A 20,347-nucleotide genomic window follows, 5' to 3' on the forward strand; every position below is an offset into this window, starting at 1 on the left:
ATGTGAGAAAAATCTTTTTCACAGAGCGAGTGGTTGGGTCTGGAATGCACTGTCTGGTAGTATGGTGGAGGCAGCTTCAATCCATGGTATCAAGAGGACATTAGATGATTATTTCAATGGGAACAACGTGCAGCAGAATGGCATTTAGACCTGATGCTCCTTTGGAGAGGTCGGCAGACATGGCGGCACAGTGGCACAGTGTTTAGCACTGCTGCCTCACAGCACCAGGGACCCGGGTTTAATTCCGATCTGGGGTTACTGTGTGGAGTTTGCACATTTCCCCCATGTCAGCATGGGTTTCCACTTGGTGCTCTGCTTTCCTCCCACAGTCCAAAAATGTGCAGGTTAAGTAGATTGGCTATGCTAAATTGCCCCTTAATGTCCAAAAGTTAGATCGGGTTCCAGGGATAAGGCTGGGAGTTGGGCCTAGGTAGGGTGCTCTTTCGGATGGCCGTTGCAGATTCGATGGGCCGAATAGACTACTTCTGCACTGCAGGGATTCTATGACAGATTTGATGGGCCGAATGGCCTCCTTATGTGTCGTAACAAGCCTGTGATTCTATTTGGAACAGAGAGGATTGATTGAGGAGGAGCCAAGATAGAGAGGCTAGAAAGGACCTATTTTCATTGGCAGAGTGGTCGATAAACCGGGGCAGAGGTTTTGAACAATTGGTGGAAGGCTTGGAGGAAAGTTGAGGAGATTTTCTTTCAACCAGAACCTAGCAGGGACCTGGAACCTGCTGGAAAGAGTGGTAGAGTCAAAAACCCTCATTGCATTGAAAACAAAGGCACTGAGTTGTCTTAACCTACCAGGCCACCAAATCAACAAAATGTCCCTTTTCAGAACAGAATCAGAGATATCTGGAAGACTGCCAGTATAGACTGGCGCACAGCCCAAATGTTCCACCCCCAGTTGCCACTGCGGCTGCTCTCCCATTGGCACTAACCTCCTCAGCTCAACGGTTTCTAATTTACCAACCGCAGCCATCCTCTCGAGTAATACTGCGCTTCAAAGGAAAGGAAACAAAGAAAATAAAATGTGTGTCTGAACATAAAATGCCCTGCAAAACATCACAGTGAATCATCACTTGACTTTAACGTCAAGGGCCTGGAACGTTCTGGAACAACTGTGAAGGAGCATTGTGCTGTCCATTTTCAGGGGGGAAAACATGGAGAAATTTGAATGGGAATGATGACATCTCCCTGATTGATTATGCTGGTTCCACAACATTTCCTTGGAAACCATCACATTGACATAGCTCTGCTCTCCAATGTTTTTTGGGGAATTCTTTCACAGTGATGTGGGCGTCGACGGCAAGGCCAGCATTTTGTCCATCCCTCATTTTCTTCGAACTGAGTGGCTTGCTGGGCCATTTCAGAGGGGCAGTCAAACATCAACCACATTGTTGTGGGTCTGGAGTCATATGTAGGCCAGACCAGGGAAGGACAGCAGATTTCCTTCCCTAAAGGACATTAGTGAACCACATGGGGTTTTACGACAATTGATGATAGTTGCCACGGTCACCATTACTGAGAGTGGCTTAAATTATCAGATTTATTAATTGAATTTAAATTCCACCACCAGCTGCCATGAGATTTGAACCCTTGCCCCCAGAGCATTAATCTGGGTCTCTAGATTACTCATGCAGTGACAATAGCACTACATCACCACCTTCACTGAGTCCCACCCACTAGTTTTAGGCAGCTTTTTGTGTTTTCATGTTTCCTATTAAAATTTCCAGGAAGGTATAGTGAAACTTAAGGCGATGAAATTATTGGTACTTTCTTGAAGCTTTATTCCGGTCGTTGTGATTCTCTCTTCCCGCTGGCAACGTTCCCATCTTGTGGGTTTCCCGGCTGTGTGAGGAGGGAGTAAAGAAGCCTGCCACCAGCGAATGGTGCACCGCCGTGAAAACACAGGGATGGGGGCGTCCGAGTATCTAGTCCTTTGTTTCAAGAGATTCTGAGCAATTTCTTGCAGATCCTATAAGATCTAATTTCCAGACCAATTTTACTGTCATTGTCTGGCTGATCAGAGAATCATAGAATCCCTACAGTGCAGAAGGAAACCATTTGGCCCATCAAATCTGCACTGACCCTCCGCAGCCTAACCCAGACCCCTCCGCCAGCCCCATCCCCATAACCCCACCTAACCTTCGGACACCAAGGGGCAATTGATCATGGCCAATCCACCTAACCTGCACATCTTTGGACTGTGGGAGGAAACCCATGCAGACATGGGGAGGAAGTTATAACTCCACACAGACGGTCACCCAAGGTCGGGAAATGCGATTGGGTGAAGAATCGGTTCTGACCCCGAAACCGTGGTGGGCGCCGGTTTCACATCAAATCGCAATTCTCCGGTGCCTCGACAATGACGTCAAAGCATCCCAGAATGCACATACAGTAAACACCGTTGGCATATCATTAGTGGGCCTGACCTGGTATTCTCCAGGGCCTCCGCGATTCTCCAACTGCACGGGGGCGAATTCCCGATGGTGAGGTTTACTTGTGCTTTTACAAATCATGAAACAGGCACCACGGCCGATGAGGGAGAGAGAGGGGGATACAGAAAGTGTCCAACATCGCCATAGTTTGCTGACAGCCGTACCGCTGGTTGGGAGCTTCTGCCAGGGCTGGAGGAGTAGCGGGGGATGGCCAGGAGGTGGACTGTGGGGTCGGGGTGGATGGACTCAGAGCACCATTGGCGAAGCCTGCAAGGCAGCCATGCAGCTGCACACACCGTAGACTGCCCACTGTGTACTTAGGGCCACTGTGGTATAGTAGTGCCCCAGGCCACCTGCCCAGGTGCCCTCTGGCCCCAGCCAACCCATCAGCTGAATGGGTGTGTTCCAGCACAACCAGTGCCATCTTGTTGCCTGGGATGAGTATGTGTGGGAGTGTAATGTGTACATGTGGCTGCAGCTTGTCAGCCTCCCGAGTCTCAGGAACCGAGAATCACGCCGAATATCTAATTGAATAATCAGACCCCACCCTCTCTGAGCATTGGCTTCTGATAGGTTGACAAGTGAGCCTATCCATAGCCAATACTCAAGAGAGAGAGGACTCTGATCGGCTAATTTGATATCTTGTTTTTTTTTCTGTTACTGAGCAGAATGGAGGTGGGGGGGCAGGCAGACATGAAGGGGCTTTGATAGGAGATTTGTGTGGAGGGGACTTTGAAAGGGGATTCACGTGAGGGGGGCTTTGAATGGGGTTTTATGTGAAGGGGGCTTTGGAAGAGGATTAATGGGAGGGGGCTAAAATGTGTCATCGACATGGTAAGAATGATTGGGGCTCCCCGATGCTCTTGGGAGGTCACGAGGAGGTCTGCGGCTGGAAAGGTTTGGGAAGCCTGCTCTGTATTTCCCAGTGCAGGAGCAAGATTTATGGTTAGACCTAGTTACATTATTTACAGTAAGTCATCATTTGATCTTTACCTTACTCTTTGTTCCTGCTTTGATATTGCAACGCTCTTCGTTAGAAATGACAAAGGAGACACAAAAACAGACACACCGCGATGGAGATGTCCAGGATTGTTACTTTATTGCCAGAGTTATGTGTAGAAAATTCCACTTCAAATTTCAACTAGCAAAGTGAAACAGCACAATAAATATAACAATTTCATCATTGTCCCCACACTCCTCAAGCTATTTACAGTAGTTTAAGCACAGAATACCCTGTAGCAGAAATTATAAAAGAGTCACTTATATTAAAGTTTAAATTGATCCCTTGATCAATTGGAGCAAGCTTCTGCATCCACGTTAAATCAGCCATCAATCATTCCTCAATTTAAAATAATGTTACTTAACCCGCTCTTGATTTTGTCATGCCCCGTCAAGAATTGGCATCCCCATTTAACTTTGATCCAAATACCTGACCTTCAACACCAAGAGCTGGATTTTCCCCTGGCTTTGGCATTCCGATATTGGGACCAAATGGGGGTCTTAGCCCCTCGCTTGCCAGCAACGGGCCAAGCTCAGTGATGGTCTGGGACACAAGCTGCCTTCTGAGCTCAGACAACAAACAGCCTCTCAATAGTGGGCCGAGAAGCAGGAGCTCAGGAGCCAATGGCAGTCCCACAGGGACAAGTGGGTGCTGCAGAGATAGGCAGGAGACCGTAAGGGTGTCTCAGCATCGAGCCTTCCGCTGAAATTAACATTCAATAAAATAAACAGAGTTCGCAACTGCCAGGCTCTCATTGAGGAGGAAAAATCTAAAACTTTACTCGTGCAGTTCTGTCATGGTCATTACCAGACAAAGGGCTGCCCAGGACAGGCCCAGAGAAAAGAGGCAATAGCCATTATTAGGCCCAGACTGTTGTGAGATTTGAACTCATGTTCTTTAGTCTTTTGATCCAGAATGTAACCATTGCTCTAGCTGTTCATTATTAAATGTTCTACCCTGCTCCCTCATACATGGGAAAGCCTAGTTCCCAAGATGGCTCCTTACGTATATCCAGAATGTCCTGGTGGGTTCAGTGCGATGTACAGTGAATCATAGAATCATAGAATTTACAGTGCAGACGGAGGCCATTTGGCCCATCGAGTCTGCATCGGCCCTTGGAAAGAGCACCCCATTTAAGCCTACACTTCCAACCTATCCCAGTAACCCCACCTAACCTTTTTGGACACTCAGGGCAATTTAGCATGGCCAATCCACCTAACCTGCACATCTTTGGTCTGTGGGAGGAAATCAGAGCACCCGGAGGAAACTCATGCAGACACGGGGAGAACATGCAGACTCCACACAGACAGTGACCCAAGCCGGGAATCGAACCTGGGATCCTGGAGCTGTGAAGCAACTGTGCTAACCACTGTGCTGCTCAGTGAGATGATACTACCTTCACCACACTGGTGATAGTCAATTCTCACCAGCCCACCCACGCCAAACACTGACAGAAGACTGTGTATTGCCCAAAGTGAAAGAATACGCAAAACACAGATAAACGGAACTGTTAACAGTACAATGCTGGTGTTAAAACAGAGTGCATAGACTTGGATGAGTTTCTTTTTAAGCTGTAGCTGGTACTGCAGATACTGTCCCCTTCCATCGTGTAAACCACCTCCTTTAAACATCACCCGTTGATATCTAGTGATGGTTCGATACGACTCACAGAGTGTACAGATATAAACCTTGTCGGAAATATTTCCATCAAATCTTTAGTTGTAGCTTCCCTGTACTCCATCACAAGGGCCCAGATTTTACAGCCCCACCATGGGGTGTCTCCCCTGTTGGACGCAACGCGCCATTTTCATTGCCGTTTACTTTGACGGAAGCTTAGTAAGCCACCAGGCGGGACGGGCCAGAAAATTCCAGCCATGATTTTTGTTGGTTTAGCCCCACAGTCAAAATGGCCCCTGAACTGTTGGACCGCTCTGCTGTGTGGGCGAATGGCAAACTAGATCCCCCGACTCAGGGCTGCCACTGAGCACGCCCAGGATAGCCATGCATGTCAAGCTAGGAGTTTTTCCCATTGGTTAAGCTGGAAGGAGAGGCAGCTTGAGAGGTGGAGAGAGAGGCTGAGAGGATGGGTGGGGGAGGCATTTCCTGAACTTAGGGCTTAGGCCGCTGAAGTTGCGATCACCAATGGTGAGGCAAATGTGGAGATGGGCAAGTGGGTAGAATCAAAAGAATACAGAGATCATGGAGCGTTGAAGGGTTGGAGAACATTCCCGGGATACAGAGAGGTAAGCCCATTGAGGGCTTTCCAAACAAAGATGATCCAAGTTGAAGTAGTGTTTAGGATGCATAGTGCCAGAGCGGGACTTTCAACAAATTAGATATTAATAGCAAACAAAATATGATGAATATTTATGCTGTTTCAGCAGCACTGGAATTTGCAGCTCGTTTGACGTCCGCCTGTTTCTAAGACTTGCGCCCATTGGATTAATTAAGAAGTTGCAGTCCTTCGCTCACTTGTGGAAGAGGCTATGACTCGCCGAGGACTGAGGTGAGAGTGAATCATTGGTCCTTCACACAGCCTGGAGGTCATTGCGAGTTCGCAGTCAGCTATATCAGGTGGTGTGTAAGATCTACATGTCTAACCCATGTCCAAGGGCTTGGGAAAAAGAAAGGGTGGAAAAAAATGAACTGAACTTCAAAACAAAAACAGCACAGATCTGTCACGAATAAAATAGTGAAAGTAAGAATTGTAGAAAATTGTATGAGACAGAAGCAGGGAGGAGGAATAATAATGTCCGGCTGTAATTAGCTTTGTAGTGCTTCTCAGATCCGCACAATTTACAAGTGCATCCCAATCAGAAATATTTTCACCAAAAGCTCTGAGCATCGGGTATGTGTTTCTCAAAGATCTGCCAGCCCAGAAAACCAAGGTCAAAGCGCTAGGAAGGCCTTCATATATACTTTACACAATCAAGGCAAAACAATGCCGACCCCAAATCTTGGCGCTAAAACCAAGAGACAGTTCTACTTTGGTAGCAGTAGGGCCCAAGAAAGCACATTGCCGGCAGCAGCCAATGAAGAGGCTGTCACTGGGCATAGTTTAAGGATAGTTTCTGGTCCAATTGAAGAGTCGTACACTGGTGGCATGTTGCTGTCTCTGGAGCAACCATCAAAAGGGGCCCCCCTCTGAAACCTGCTGGGAGGCCACCAGGGTTCATCTGGCAGTTTCCCCAAGTGGCAGCAGACACTCTCGACAAAGGCAAAATGGCAGCGCGGGCAGGAAGATGCCCTTAATTGGCCTCTTAAGGTGACTCTATTGGCTGGCCAGTGGGCAGTTCTACCACCAACATTCCCATCGCTGGCATTGGGCCATGCTGGCAGGAAGATGCTGGGTTCCTCTCTCAATGTTGTTCCTCTCCATATCGCCAGTCCTCCCATGACCCAGCCTGCCTCCAACAGTGCAGGAAAATTCAAACCAATAATTCTGGCAGAGGGAAATAAAAATGAGTGAAATGTTTGCTGATATTGAGAATCTGCACAAGGATTTCTCTCCTAATACCATTCTGCAAATTTGAATGAAAGCAGTTAAACGCGCTAAAATATACAGCTGTACCTTTATGCAGCACATGTAATATTAGGCAATGGTGATAAAAGCATTTCCTTTGTCCCTTGGAGACATTGTTGGAGTGATGTCTTGGGCGCATGTGGAAATCCGTAATCTGTTTACAAGGGTGTGCTACAACGTTGCTGTAAGTAGCAAAGAGAGGGGGCTTTTCTCTCAGGATTTCTCACACTCCAATGGAACTACTTCCATTTGTTCCGGTTAGATTGAATAGAGCACCGATGCGGAGAGCAACAGAAGTGATTAAACTGTTGTTAAGTGTTGGATTAGCGACCAGTTCCTACAATGGCTGTTTGAAGTTCCTGGACACAGTGTAAGAACCCTTGAAAATGTACCTTTCTCCCTGCTTTGTCCAGCAAAGGTTCCTGCAAAGCGAGCTCCATTCTCCCATGCCCAGCCAAACACCTATCCCACATTCAAAGACCCAATGGACTATATGGTAGAAGAACAAAAAAAAACCCCAGCAAACACCGAGATCCATATTTGGTCAACCTATTCAAAACATTATAATCTGAAAATATTAAAAAACCCTTTAAATACAGGACATGTCCTTTGAAGTAAAAACAATCCATGCAATTCTCTTCTCCTGTTAATCAGCCATACATTCTGCAGTGTAAGAATTGGCAATATTACTGGCTTACTGATGAAAGAGTCCTGTCGGCTGCTCCCAGCCTGAGGATCCTCTCAGAACAGTAATTCTATTAGTAAACAAACCACTGGAATTTTTCCACCTGGCAAAATAGGAAGCAAAAGGTGTCCTATTTTGTATGTATGCATGTGTGCGTGTGTGTGACAGAAACAATGGAAAAATATATACCGGATTGTAGACAGACAATTAACTATGGGCGAGCTTTAATTTAAAATTTGACCCGAAAATCTAGATCACATGTCCAAATTAGTGGATGAGCATTCCGCAGAATGAGCTGGGAAATTATCGCCATGTTAGCAGCCTTTCATATGAAGACTGTTGCCCCCACTTGAGATGTACTGTTAATGGGGAAGGGAAAATCATCCAGCCAACACACACCCGTCAATAACTCCAATATCTTAACAACATGCTCCTGGATAGCTCGATGGCTTTTCCTTGCATTGAGACCCAATCCTAAATGCACAACAAATGGGTGTGCAGCAGCTTAAATGTCCGAGGGGAAACTCCTCTTCCCTGGTGTAAAATGATGGCACAAACCCAGCTGTCAATGGCCAGTGAGTTCAAAAAGGCCCTGGCTTTGAATTTTCATCAAGCGCCTTAGAAAATCACATCACATTGTGATGATATTTTGTGAACTTGCTACTACTCTCTTTATACTTCAGATTCGCAAACGTATATACATAACAGTTCAGTGACTAGAGCGAGATTATGGAACTCCCTCGGAATCCTACTCAACAGATCTTCAGTGATCCTGGAATGTGACTTTTCGTCATGGCCTAGTAAGTCCCAAAATGGCAGCTCCACTCGTCAAATGTTTTGGACAGATCAAAGCCACAGAACCCTTGTAATTTACTTTTGCTTTGATCAAACTGCAATAGGAACTGGTGTAAAAAGTGATTTCCTTGCTATTGCAGAGATGGCTGTCAGCCTGGTTTCCACAGGAGGCAGATCAAAAGGAAACTGTGGGTGAGCGACCATTTGTCTTTTTTTCCCTCGAATATGTGGTTATTGTCCTTTACAGGAGGAGATTATTTAAGGGCTCTGATGATCTACATTATGTGACAAACACAAGAAAGATGAAAAGCACAAGGCTAGCAGGAAATACTAAATGAATATTGCCACATCATTCTGCGAAATGGTCAATGTTACCAACATTCTGTTTTTAAAAGTTCATTCCAGTTGACTGTTTTACTGTCACAGACACTCACATTTCCGTCTTAAACCAGATGTCCACTTATTGCACACTTAATATACAGGGCAAGCTACAAAACTGGAAAATGCAACCTGCTCACTCCCAAAGTGTCAGATCACGTGACAGTCATACATGCGACACTCCAGGAGTGAGATTCCCAGGCCGTCTCCTAGAATTTCAGCTGTCTTTTCTTCAGGTACTTGTTGTCTTCTTCACCTGAAGAGAGAGAGAGAGAGAGAGAGAGAGGATCTGGTGTTAGAACCCAACAAGCTCATTAACCACATTCAGCAAATTTCATTGAATCATAGAATCCCTACAGTGCAGGAGGAGGCCATTCGGCCCATCGAGTCTACACCGACCCTCTGAAAGAGCACCCTACCTAGGCCGAAACCTGAGAATATCCCCTTGACTCCGCCTAACTAGGGCCAATTTACCATGACCAATCCACCTAACCTGCACATCTTTGGCATGTGGGAGGAAACCGGAGCACCCGGAGGAAACCCATGCCGACATGGGGAGAATGTGCAAACTCCACACAGTCACATGGGGATGGAATCGAACCCGGTTCCTCGGCGCCATGAGGCAGCAGTGCTAACCACTGCGCCACCTTGAAATATTCCCTTTGGGGTGACATCTCAGCGACATTCTTCTTCTGATCAATAATATTCTTCAGATTGTCCCTCAGTTATAGCACTCTTTTGATCGGTGACGATAAGTAAGTAACGGTCAAAGAAAAGGGGTAGTAATATTAAGATAAGTCTATCTGAGGCATTTTAATCCAATTTCTTTTTCTTCTATAAACTGATTCTTGTACCCTCGACATCCTTTCTCCCACTTTTCTTTTGCCAGATTTTTCTTAATATCCTTAATACAGGGCAGGAATAGTTTGAGATGTTTGAGAAGGGCAGCACGGTAGCACAAGTGATTAGCACTGTGGCTTCACAGCGCCAGGGTCCCAGGTTCGATTCCCCACTGGGTCACTGTCTGTGCAGAGTCTGCACGTTCTCCCCGTGTCTGCGTGGGTTTCCTCCGGGTGCTCCGGTTTCCTCCCACAGTCCAAAGACGGGCAGGTTAGGTGGATTGGCAATGATAAATTGCCCTTAGTGACCAAAAAGGTTAGGAGGGGTTATTGGGTTACGGGGATAGGGTGGAAGTGTGGGCTTAAGTGGGTCGGTGCAGACTCGATGGGCCGAATGGCCTCCTTCTGCACTGTATGTTCTATGTATTTTGAGCCTTTCCAAAGGTCATCAGAATTTTTGTCACCTTATTGTGGCCCTCCCTTTAATTAATTTAAAGGTAGTTTTCCATTTCTAATCCTATTATGCTCCCGGGACCCATCTATTTGAAGTTAGGCTAACAATTGGGGGGGAAACACGAGTAGAGGGGATTTCTCATTTCCTGATCTGGGCCTTTTAAGCAGGATTGCTCTGCTTCATGATCTCATTACACTGAGGTACCTGCACTCACTGCCTCCAAACTTCACTTCCTTGCAATGCACTACAAGCTACAAATACTTTATTTTCAGCTGGTTTTACTTGACTGGATTCTAAGGTTGAGTGAATCCCACTGGGCCCAAACCCTTACACAGATTGTTTTTTTATTGTTAGTTCTCTGTGAGGGATGTGTTGGGGAATTAAAGACTTTCCATTTCTGGCACATTGGGTCAGCATCAGAAACTTTCAGGTAAAACTTGGGCCTGTAGTGCTGAACAGCATCACTATGTCATAATTTTTCATTCCCAATGCTGGTCATTTTGTAGCTTCTCCATCCGAGATGGCCAATTTGGTGTTACATTTGTGGGTGACTCTTTCAAGGGACGCGGCTGACGCAGCAAGGTGAACATTCGTTGCCAATCCCTAATTGCCCTTGAACTGAGTGGCTAGCTAGTTCAGAGGGTAGCTGTTGCCCATCCCTCATTGCCCTTGAACTGAGCTGCTTGCTAGTTCAGAGGGCAGCATCATAGAATCGCTACAGTGCAGAAGGAGACCATTCAGCCCATCGAGTCTGCACCGACCCTCTGAAAGCGTACCCGATCTAGGGTCGGGGCCCCACCCTATCCCTTACCCCAGTAACCTTTTTGCCACTAAGGGGCAATTTAGCATGGCCAATCCACCGACCTGCACATCTTTGGACTGTGGGAGGAAACCCACGCAGACACGGGGAGAAAGTGCAAACTCCACACAGACAGTCACCTGAGGCTGGAATTGAGTTAAGGGTCAAGCACATTTCTGGAGTCACATATAGGCCAGAGTGGATAAGGTTGGCAGATTTCCTTCACGATAGAGCATTAGTGAACAAGATGGGTTCTGAACAATATGATAGTTTCATGGTAACCATTACTGAGGCTAGTTTTCAATTCCAGATTTATTAACCAAATTTAAATTCCACCAGCTGGCATGGTGGGATTTGAGCTCATGGCCCGAGAGCATTAGCCTAGGCCTCTGAATTCTGGTCCAGTGACTATACTGCCGTCTCCCCCTGATTTTATACCATGAGGCCAACCGAGACTCACCAATGCCTTTACAGACTTTACAGAGGCTTTATCTCATTGTACCAGATCAAATTTAATATCAGGCCCAGAGCAGTGCAGATCAAGCGTGCAGCATACCATCTTCTAAATAAGCATTGCATAGTAACTTAAATCATGTTACATTATAGAAAAGATCACGCAGAAATCACCTGCCACATCTACCGCACTCAACTATAACTTATGAATATCAAACACTTGGCCTATTAATTTGTCGCATCATCCCCTGGTTACCATAGAAATACAAGGGTGTGCCACTCGATTGCAATTGAGGAAAAGGAAGAATGTTTCAGCTGTACAACTTTATGATAATTTTTTAAAGCATTAACAAATCCATCTGGTTCACTAATGTCCTTTAGGGAAGGAAATCTGTCACCCTTACCCGGTCTGGTCTACATGTGACTCCAGACCCACAGCAATGTGGTTGACTCTTAACTGCCCCCTCAAGGGGAATTACGAATGGGCAATAAATGCTGGCCCGGCCTGCGATGCCCATGTCCCATGAACAAATTAAAAAAAAATAGGTTCCAAAGTTTACCAAGGTATTAAAAACAAGGAACTGTTTCAAAATGTTCCTCAATGAATGGGCTTTGGCTGAACAGGCTTTCGTAGTGAAAAGTTACCAGATAGTTTAACATCTCATTTTGAAGGTGCACTTTTGTGATTTGCAGTACAGAAACAGGCCATTCGGCCCATCTGGTCTATGTCTATCTTTATGCTCCATATGTACCTCACTCCCACCCTACTTCATCTCACCCACTCAACATATTCTTCTACTCCTTTAACCCTTGTGTTTATATTGCTTCCCCTTGAACACGCTTATGCTAAATTACTTCAACCACTCTATGTGGTAGTGAGTTCCATTCTCTGAGTAAAGAGGTTTCTCCTGAATTCCCTATTGTACTTATTAGGGACGGTCTTCTACTTATAGATCCTAGTTTTGGTTAGCCACACCAGTCACCTCTACATCTAGCCTGTTGAATCCGACTTGCACTCGTGCAGCTAATTTCATTGACATTAGTTAAGTTTTTAATGAAACAATGAACCTAGACAAAGTTTAGCATTTCGGGAAGTGCGCATTGATATTAACAGACAGAGGGAAGGAAAGTGTGGGATGTTTCGCGTAGCAAGGGTTAATGCGGGTCTGGAGAACAATACCACTCAGTATGACGTAGAGAGTCACATGGCAGCAGACCGGGGACAGGCGGTTGCAGGGACAGTCTGAGAGACATTGGCAGGACGATAGGACCTAGACAGGGCTATACTGTAGAGATATGTATACAGGTGTGTGCTAAACAATAAATGGTTTATATTCAACAACACAAGCCTCCAGATCATTTAGTGACACACCAAACAACCTGACAACGGAATGTTCGCTTCATTCCAAATTACTCAGGGGGGGAAAAAAGAGGCACATTAAAGTTTTTCATCTTGCACTCACCAGGACACTGATATAAGGGTAAAACAACAATTTTATACTGTATGAGAAGAGAATTCTGATCGGTTGGCAAGTAGACTCTGTTATATATTTGTACTAACAGTACAAAAGAAATAGATGGTTGATGCACATAGGTTGAATGCAAGATCAACAGAGGTTTATTAAATAGGTCTTCACTGTACATGGGTTAAAAATCTTTATCAGTGTCACAAGTAGGTTTACATTAACACTGCAATGAAGTTACTGTGAAAAGCCCCTAGTCGCCACACTCCAGTGCCTGTTCGGGTACACGGAGGAAGAATTCAGAATGTCCAATTCACCTAAAAAGCACGTCTTTCGAGACTTGCGGGAGGAAACCGGATCACCTGGAGGAAACCCATGCAGACACAGGGAGAACGTGCAGACTCTGCACAGACAATGACCCAAGCCGGGAATCGAACCTGGGTCCCTGGCGCTGTGAAACAACAGAGCTAACCACTGTGCTACCGTGCCACCCATGTGCTACCATGCCGGGTTGGCACTAGACTAAGGGCAAAAGCCCGTAAAGTAGCCGATGATGTCAGGCATGCCACATGACGTCCTTCTTAAATAAACTTTGTACACAACTACAATAACCCACATATCTAACATCCCTCCCCCTTTACTTCTAAAGTCCAACACAATTAATAACGAGTATTTTAACATAGTCATATACATATGAACACAAATGCAGGTATCAAATTCACCTAACAAGCACGTCTTTCGAGACTTGTGGGAGGAAACCGGAGCACCCGGATTAAACCCACGCAGATACAGGGAGAATGTGCAGACTCCACACAGACAGTGACCCAAGCTGGGAATCGAACCTGGATCCCTGGCGCTGTGAAGCTACAGTACTACCCACTGTGCTACCGTACCTATGACAAAGGGCCATCTGGAATCGACACGTCAGCTCTTTTCTCTCCCTACAGATGCTGCCAGATGTGCTGAGATTTTCCAGCATTTTCTCTTTGAACATAGAATATACAGTGCAGAAGGAGTCCATTCAGCCCATCGAGTCTACTCCCACCCTATCCCCGTAACCCAATAATCCCTCTTTGGTATCAAATTATCAGATTGTCACGACACAATCAATAAGATAGCCGATCAGGTGGGCGCTTATTTCTCGCAGGTTGCCTGCACACTTCCGGGACTTTGTTCTTCTCGATGTATTTTCAGGTTCTCCAGTAGATGTCTCTACCCTGGAAGGTGTTCTACTCTTTCTGAGGGAAGACGAGTAGCAGCAGGAACTTCCGGTGCAATCTCTTCTTCTGTACATGGACTGGAGGTTACACAGTCAGATGGGACATTACCTCTTGAGATAGTTCTGGTACTGCCATACCAACATGTGATGATGATAATTGATCAGTATGGCGTCTCCACACGGGTTTGTCTGTTATTTGGACCATGTAGGATATCGGACCAATTGCTGGGACCCATTTCTCACTAGCAGTGTAGCTGTGCGCTAACACTTGTTCTCCTTGTTGAAACAAGTGTTTGTTTGAGCTAGGTTCTCATCTCAAGATCTGCGACTGATGGTTATGGAGCCTCCATAATACCTTTCATTTTATTTAGGTGTTTTGTGTAGATCCTTACAGTCAATGTCCTAGATATTGGGGGCGATTCGCCGAGCCCCGCGCCGGGCCAGAGAATCGCCGCAACCGCACCCCGACGCCGGCGCGCGATTCTCCGAGGTGCAAAGAATCGGTGCAATTTGCGCCGGCGCGGTTGGCGTGGTGTCGGCCGCGGGCCGCTGGAACTGGAGGGGCCGCCCATTCTCCGGCCCAGATGGGCCAAGTGGCCACGGCGATACGACAGAGTCACGCCGGCGCCATTCACTCCTGGTCACTGCCGGTGGGAACTCTGCGGGAATGGTCGGAGGGTGGTTTGTGGGGAGGGGAGGGGAGGGGGGCTCCTTCACCTGGGGGGGCCTCCGAAGGGGTCTGGCCCGCGATTGGGGCCCGCCAATCGGCGCGCCGGCCTCTCCCTTCCCCGGGCCTACTTTCTGGTGCAGTCGGCCCCTGAACACCGACTCCATCTTGAGTCGGGGCTGGCACACTAAAGAAGTCCCCCGCGCATGCTCAGGATGCCGCGACCCAACTCCGCATGCGCAGGTTGGCGCGGCGCCCATTTGGCACTGCAAAAGGAGGCTGGAGCGGCGTGAACCGCTCCAGCGCCGTGCTGGCCCGTGTGGGCCAGAATCGTACGTAACCGGGCCCGGTTCGCTTTGTCGTGAAACGCAACGCCGTTCACGACGGCGTGAACTCTTGGGTCCAATATTGAAGAATCGCCCCAATTGTATGGATGTCTGAAAGAAATCACATTTATCTTTCCTGACACGAAGCCTATGCATCTGATGGAGTTGTATCTGTGCAGTTTGTCCTCTTAGCTCAACATTGACTATGATGTAGCTTCTCAGAGGTACTATTTCTTCAGTATAGGTCCTCAAACTCACATCTGCTGGTTTCAATGGCAGTTGATTAAGTTTCCATTCGTAGATGGTCTCAGGAATTAGAGAGATAGCAGCCCGCATATTGATCCCCATTTTGATAGGTTGTCCATTCAGTTTGGGCATGACCCAAAAATGGTGCAAACCACCCTAGGCATTCAGCTTCAATTCTTCATCAGAACGAAGTGCTATAACGCCACTGTAGTTGTTGTTCTTTTCTTCCACATTGTGAATTTTCGTAGCTGAATTCATTTTGTTTCTTCCTTTAAATGAGTTCTGGGTCTTCCTTTGAGTGTTCTTCTCTGGAGAAGTTATTTTACTCCAACAATCTCTTGCTGTGTGACCAGTTCTGCCACAATTTTTACATTTGCTGTCCTTGCTCCAGCAAGCAGCCTGTGACTGGCCCATTTTTCCACATTAGCCGTACCAGCCTCCCCGACCAGGCGCCGGAATGTGGTGACTAGGGGCTTTTCACAGTAACTTCATTGAAGCCTACTCGTGACAATAAGCGATTTTCATTTCATTTCATACATGTTGCTGGGTAGATGTCTTCTCACCAGCAGCCAGTTTATGGATCCTAGTGCTTTCTCTGAGCTGAGACACCTCCTCAGCCAGTCGTCAGACTTAGATTCCGTTCCATTAATAATCTTCTCTGAATGGCCTCATTTTTCAAACCACACACCAACCGATCTCTAATTGTGTCATCTAACGAGTCGCCAAATGTGCAAAATTCTGAAAGTTGTCTTAAGGGTTGGGACGAGCTGCACAATATTTTCCCCTTCTAACTGATTCCTTCGATGAAATTGAAACCTTTCCACAATAATTAACGGCTTCTAATATTTTAACCAATTCTTGATATGTCTTATCCCTGGAATTCTCGGGCTGAACCAAACTTAACAAATTGAAAGGTTATTTCCAATTGTACTCAGCAATGCAGGGACCTTAATATCTTTCAAAATCTTATTCGCTAGGAAACAATAATGGAATCTTTTGGAGTATGATTTACAATTCTCCGAGTCTTCATCAAATGAGCCCATCGTGCCAAAATTTCCCACCATCTCAATGGTAGCGGAATGTTCTCACAACTTCCTTCAAATTAATGTTCTAGTTAAATAAAGTTGAATGTCCCAATTTGTAACAGCTTTAACTTGCATCACAAGCTGTGAGAATCTTTTGTTCTCTGCCCTGCTCTACCTCCATGTCTGACTGTACTGCACATAGTGAGCTCCGCAGTCTGAACTCCTTGGAGTGTCGGGTCCTTCCTTTGGATTTTTGCCCCATGAACCTTACTGGTTCCGATACTAGGTGAGATTTGTGGCTTTTAATTAATCTGCTTGATCGATTGTCTGTTGAAACAGCTCAAATTTTCCATGTCAATGGTCATTTTCTCTTTCTTCTGAAAAATTACTTTTGATCTGTTCCTCATCGCCAGTTTTCTGTTTTTAAACTCCTGTATCTTTGGACTAACAGTACATGCTGATGTGACAGAGGTTGTTAAATAGCTCTTCACTGTACATGGGTCGGTACTAGACTAAGGTCAAAAGCCAATGAGGTAGCCGATGATGTCATGCATGTCACATGACTCCTTTCTTAAAGAGGCATTTCACACAACTACAATGACCTACAGGTATAACATCCTTCCCCCATTACTTCTAAGGTCCAACACAACTACAATAAGCTACATATATCACAGACTCTGATTGGTAGAGGCATTGCCATGGAGAATGCAGTTGATGGTGACTGACAAGTTAACTGCAAGGCATGGTTTGAAATTTAAATCAGGAAGCTTGACCATGATCGGTCAATGCATTGTCCTGAGGAATGAGTCAGCAAATGGCTGTCACTTATTTTGTTCAGGTGAAACAGGTGCAATGTGTGTACATGTTCTCTCTGTCTGCAAAGAACAGGGGCCTGTTTATTAATGTGTAGCTTCCAGTATATGCAAATGCACTACACTGCCAGCCTGACTGACAATCTTAAATTGGTTGTCAGCGTAATTCTTAGCACACTGAGGATTATTTTGCAAATGTTTTCCTGTCACAAAATCACATCTAATGTTGGGTACTGTGTTTTGAATTTTGCAAGCATGCCCGGTGTGAATAGCAAGTGAGACATGCTGTTTGATACAAACGACCAGTCGTTGGGCTGTATGACCCATGTACTGGGCATCAGAGTGGCACTGAAATTCATAGACCACATTACCCATGAAATGCAGAACGCCCTTTTGGCTTAACGGCAACATCCTGTTAGTGGTGAATACCACTTGTGTTGTTACTGTGTGGTGCATTTTGCATGTACTGGAAACTACAGGTCCACTTGCCAACCAACCAGCGCTTTCTTTTCATACAGTATAAATTGCTGGTTTTGCCTTGTATCGGTGTTTTTGGTGAAGAGTCCTGATGAGTGCAAGACAAAAAACCTCGACAAGTCTCTCTATTCAACAATACGCAACTTCTGTGCTACCAAATGACTGATAGTATATTAATATTACAAAAGGAAACTTTTCAAGATTAAGGGGAATACAATGAATGAAATGAAATGAGTCTGTACTTTGACAGGAAGATATCTTTTTCTCTTAAATGCTTTATCTAGTCAGAGGTGAAAGGTTATGTTCTTTGACCTTTAAAGCGTAACCTCTTATTTGGAAGTAGATGACCTGGAGTACAGCAGGATAGAAGTCAACTTAAACACCCAGTACCTCTCCCATCATCCATGGCACCTTCCCGTGCAATCGCAGAAGGTGTAACACCTCTTCCATGCTTAACATCCCAGGCCCAAAATACTCATTCCAGGTTAAGCAGCGTTTCACTTCCAATTTGGTCTACTGCATTCGCTGCTCCCAATGTGGTCTCCTGTATATCAGAGACACCAAACGCAGACTGGGTGATCGCTTTGCTGAGCATCTTCAGTCTGTGCGCATTCAGGACCCCGACCTTCCCGTTGCTTGCCATTTTAACAAAAGACCCTGCTCCCATGCCCACATGTCTGTCTTTGGCCTGCTGCAATGTTCCAGTGAAGCTCAACGCAAACTGGAGGAACAACATCTCATCTTCCGGTTAGGCACGCCACAGCCCTCCGGCCTGAACATCGAATTCAACAACTTCAGATGATCAGCTCCACCCCACCTCGGTCCATTTGTTTTCATTTCATTTTAACTGTCTTTTACCATTTCTTTCTTTCTTAATATACATTTAATTCCCCCCCCCCCAATCTTATCCACCTTTCCTTCACCTTTCTCCTCTTTGCTGCCGCCTTCCCCTCCCCCCACATCTACACTTCATCCCCTGATGTTAGCTTCCCTGCTGTTTGACCTTTCACACCTTTTGTTCTCTCTGGGGACTGCCATTAGCACTCTTTCCCCTTGGTTTCTGTGGCCATTAGCACCCGGTTTCCCTGGGTTTCTGTGGCTATGACTCATCTTTCATTCTCACTCCACAGTATAAATATTTCCCACTTTCTCTGTCTGTTAACTTTGACAGAGTCATCGGACTCGAAACGGTAGCTCTTTTCTCTCCCTACAGATGCTGCTAGACTTGCTGAGATTTACCAGCATTTTCTCTTTTGTTTCAGATTCCAGCATCCGAGGCTCAAAGAGATGGACCCTATACCTCAAAGAAGTCTAGACTGAGGGATGATCTGTTGGAGGTTTGTAGGATTAGATTGTGTTATTTATTACAACTAAATAGATTGGGGGCGTGTGGTAGTCACCACTGTTGTGTTATATTGTATATATGAGTATTACGGTAAGGCCCCTATACTACAGGTACGGGGGTAGATCACTGCCTGCTGGCTCCGCCCAGTAGGCGGAGTATAAATGCGAGTGCTCTCCGAACAGCAGCCATTTCGGAAGCTGCTGTAGGAGGCCACACATCTCTGTGTAATAAAGCCTCGATGACATTCTACTCTCGTCTCGTCTTAATTGATAGTGCATCAGGGCAGGGGGTGGAGATTGGGGAAACCAGGGTCACAATAACAAATTATGAGACACGAAAACTGAGCTAGCTCCCGGTGGGGTGTTTCTTATCCCAGAGAACAGCGAACCTGTGGAATAGGCTGTCAGTGTGTCCAGTAAACACTGATTCCCTGAAGTCCTTCCAACAAGAATTTGATCCATTTCTGATTAGCACAGTGGTTAGCACTGTTGCTTCACAGTGCCAGGGTTCCAGGTTCGATTCCTGGCTGGGTCACTGTCTGTGTGCAGTCTGCACGTTCGCCCCTTGTCTGCGTGGGTTTCCCCCGGGTGCTCCGGTTTCCACCCACAAGTCCCGAAAGACGTGCTGTTAGGTGAATTGGACATTCTGAATTCTCCCTCGGTGTACCCGAACAGGTGCCGGAATGTGGCCACTAGGGAATTTTCCCAGTAACTTCATTGCAGTGTTAATGTAAGCCTACTTATGATAATATAGATTATCAGATCGCCTTTTATAAAAGGGAGAGGCTGCACGGAATGACCAGGGATGGAGACTAGTTTTAACTGCTCAGGCTGGTCAGAGAGGAATTTCTCAGATTCCGCAAACTAGTTTTTATCCCATTTTTGCCTCTGCTGGAATAGAAAAAATGGCTTTTGGATGAGGTACAGACTGTGTGAATGATAACGCGGGCGTGGGGGACGGGCAGGACATGCACAAACTACACGGTCATTGTTTGCATCACATCATAAAATGAAACATTCCTCCCAGCTCCTAAACCACAGAGTTACTAAGATCGAGTGTAGTATCTGTTCTTCTCAGCCTTTTGGCTGAGGTCAAGCATCAGATCAAGCCCAAGATGGGGTGCAATGCCTTTTCTTGTCAGCTTGGATCTTGTATGTCTCTCTTGTGGAGACCAAGAATTGGCTTCAATTTGAATATGGATTGGTTTTTTGAGCGGGTAATGGGATGGATTAAGGGCTTGCCCTGTCCACTCTGCACATTGGCTTTGTAATTTACAGAAGAGAATAAATAATTAAAAACAATCACTTCACATACAGGTTGTTGCTGTTACAGCTTTTCACCGTTTAAATGTGCACAGCCAGGTCACTCTTACCTGATCTCACTGCCCCAACAGA

General features: G+C 46.0%; 1 protein-coding gene across 1 annotated transcript in view; it reads right to left on the reverse strand.

Annotated features, from left to right (window-relative positions):
* Positions 1 to 3,529: 3,529 nt before the first annotated feature.
* The window catches only part of atp2a3 (ATPase sarcoplasmic/endoplasmic reticulum Ca2+ transporting 3), a 356,930-nt gene continuing 340,112 nt past the window's right edge, over positions 3,530 to 20,347 (reverse strand). The window contains exon 21 of the mRNA XM_072469154.1: positions 3,530 to 9,084. Within this exon, the coding sequence (XP_072325255.1) occupies positions 9,038 to 9,084 (47 nt within the window). The 3' untranslated portion in view covers positions 3,530 to 9,037. The remainder of the gene's footprint in view (positions 9,085 to 20,347) is intronic.

Source organism: Scyliorhinus torazame, chromosome 12 (genome assembly GCF_047496885.1).
Source record: "Scyliorhinus torazame isolate Kashiwa2021f chromosome 12, sScyTor2.1, whole genome shotgun sequence".
Lineage (NCBI taxonomy): Eukaryota > Metazoa > Chordata > Chondrichthyes > Carcharhiniformes > Scyliorhinidae > Scyliorhinus > Scyliorhinus torazame.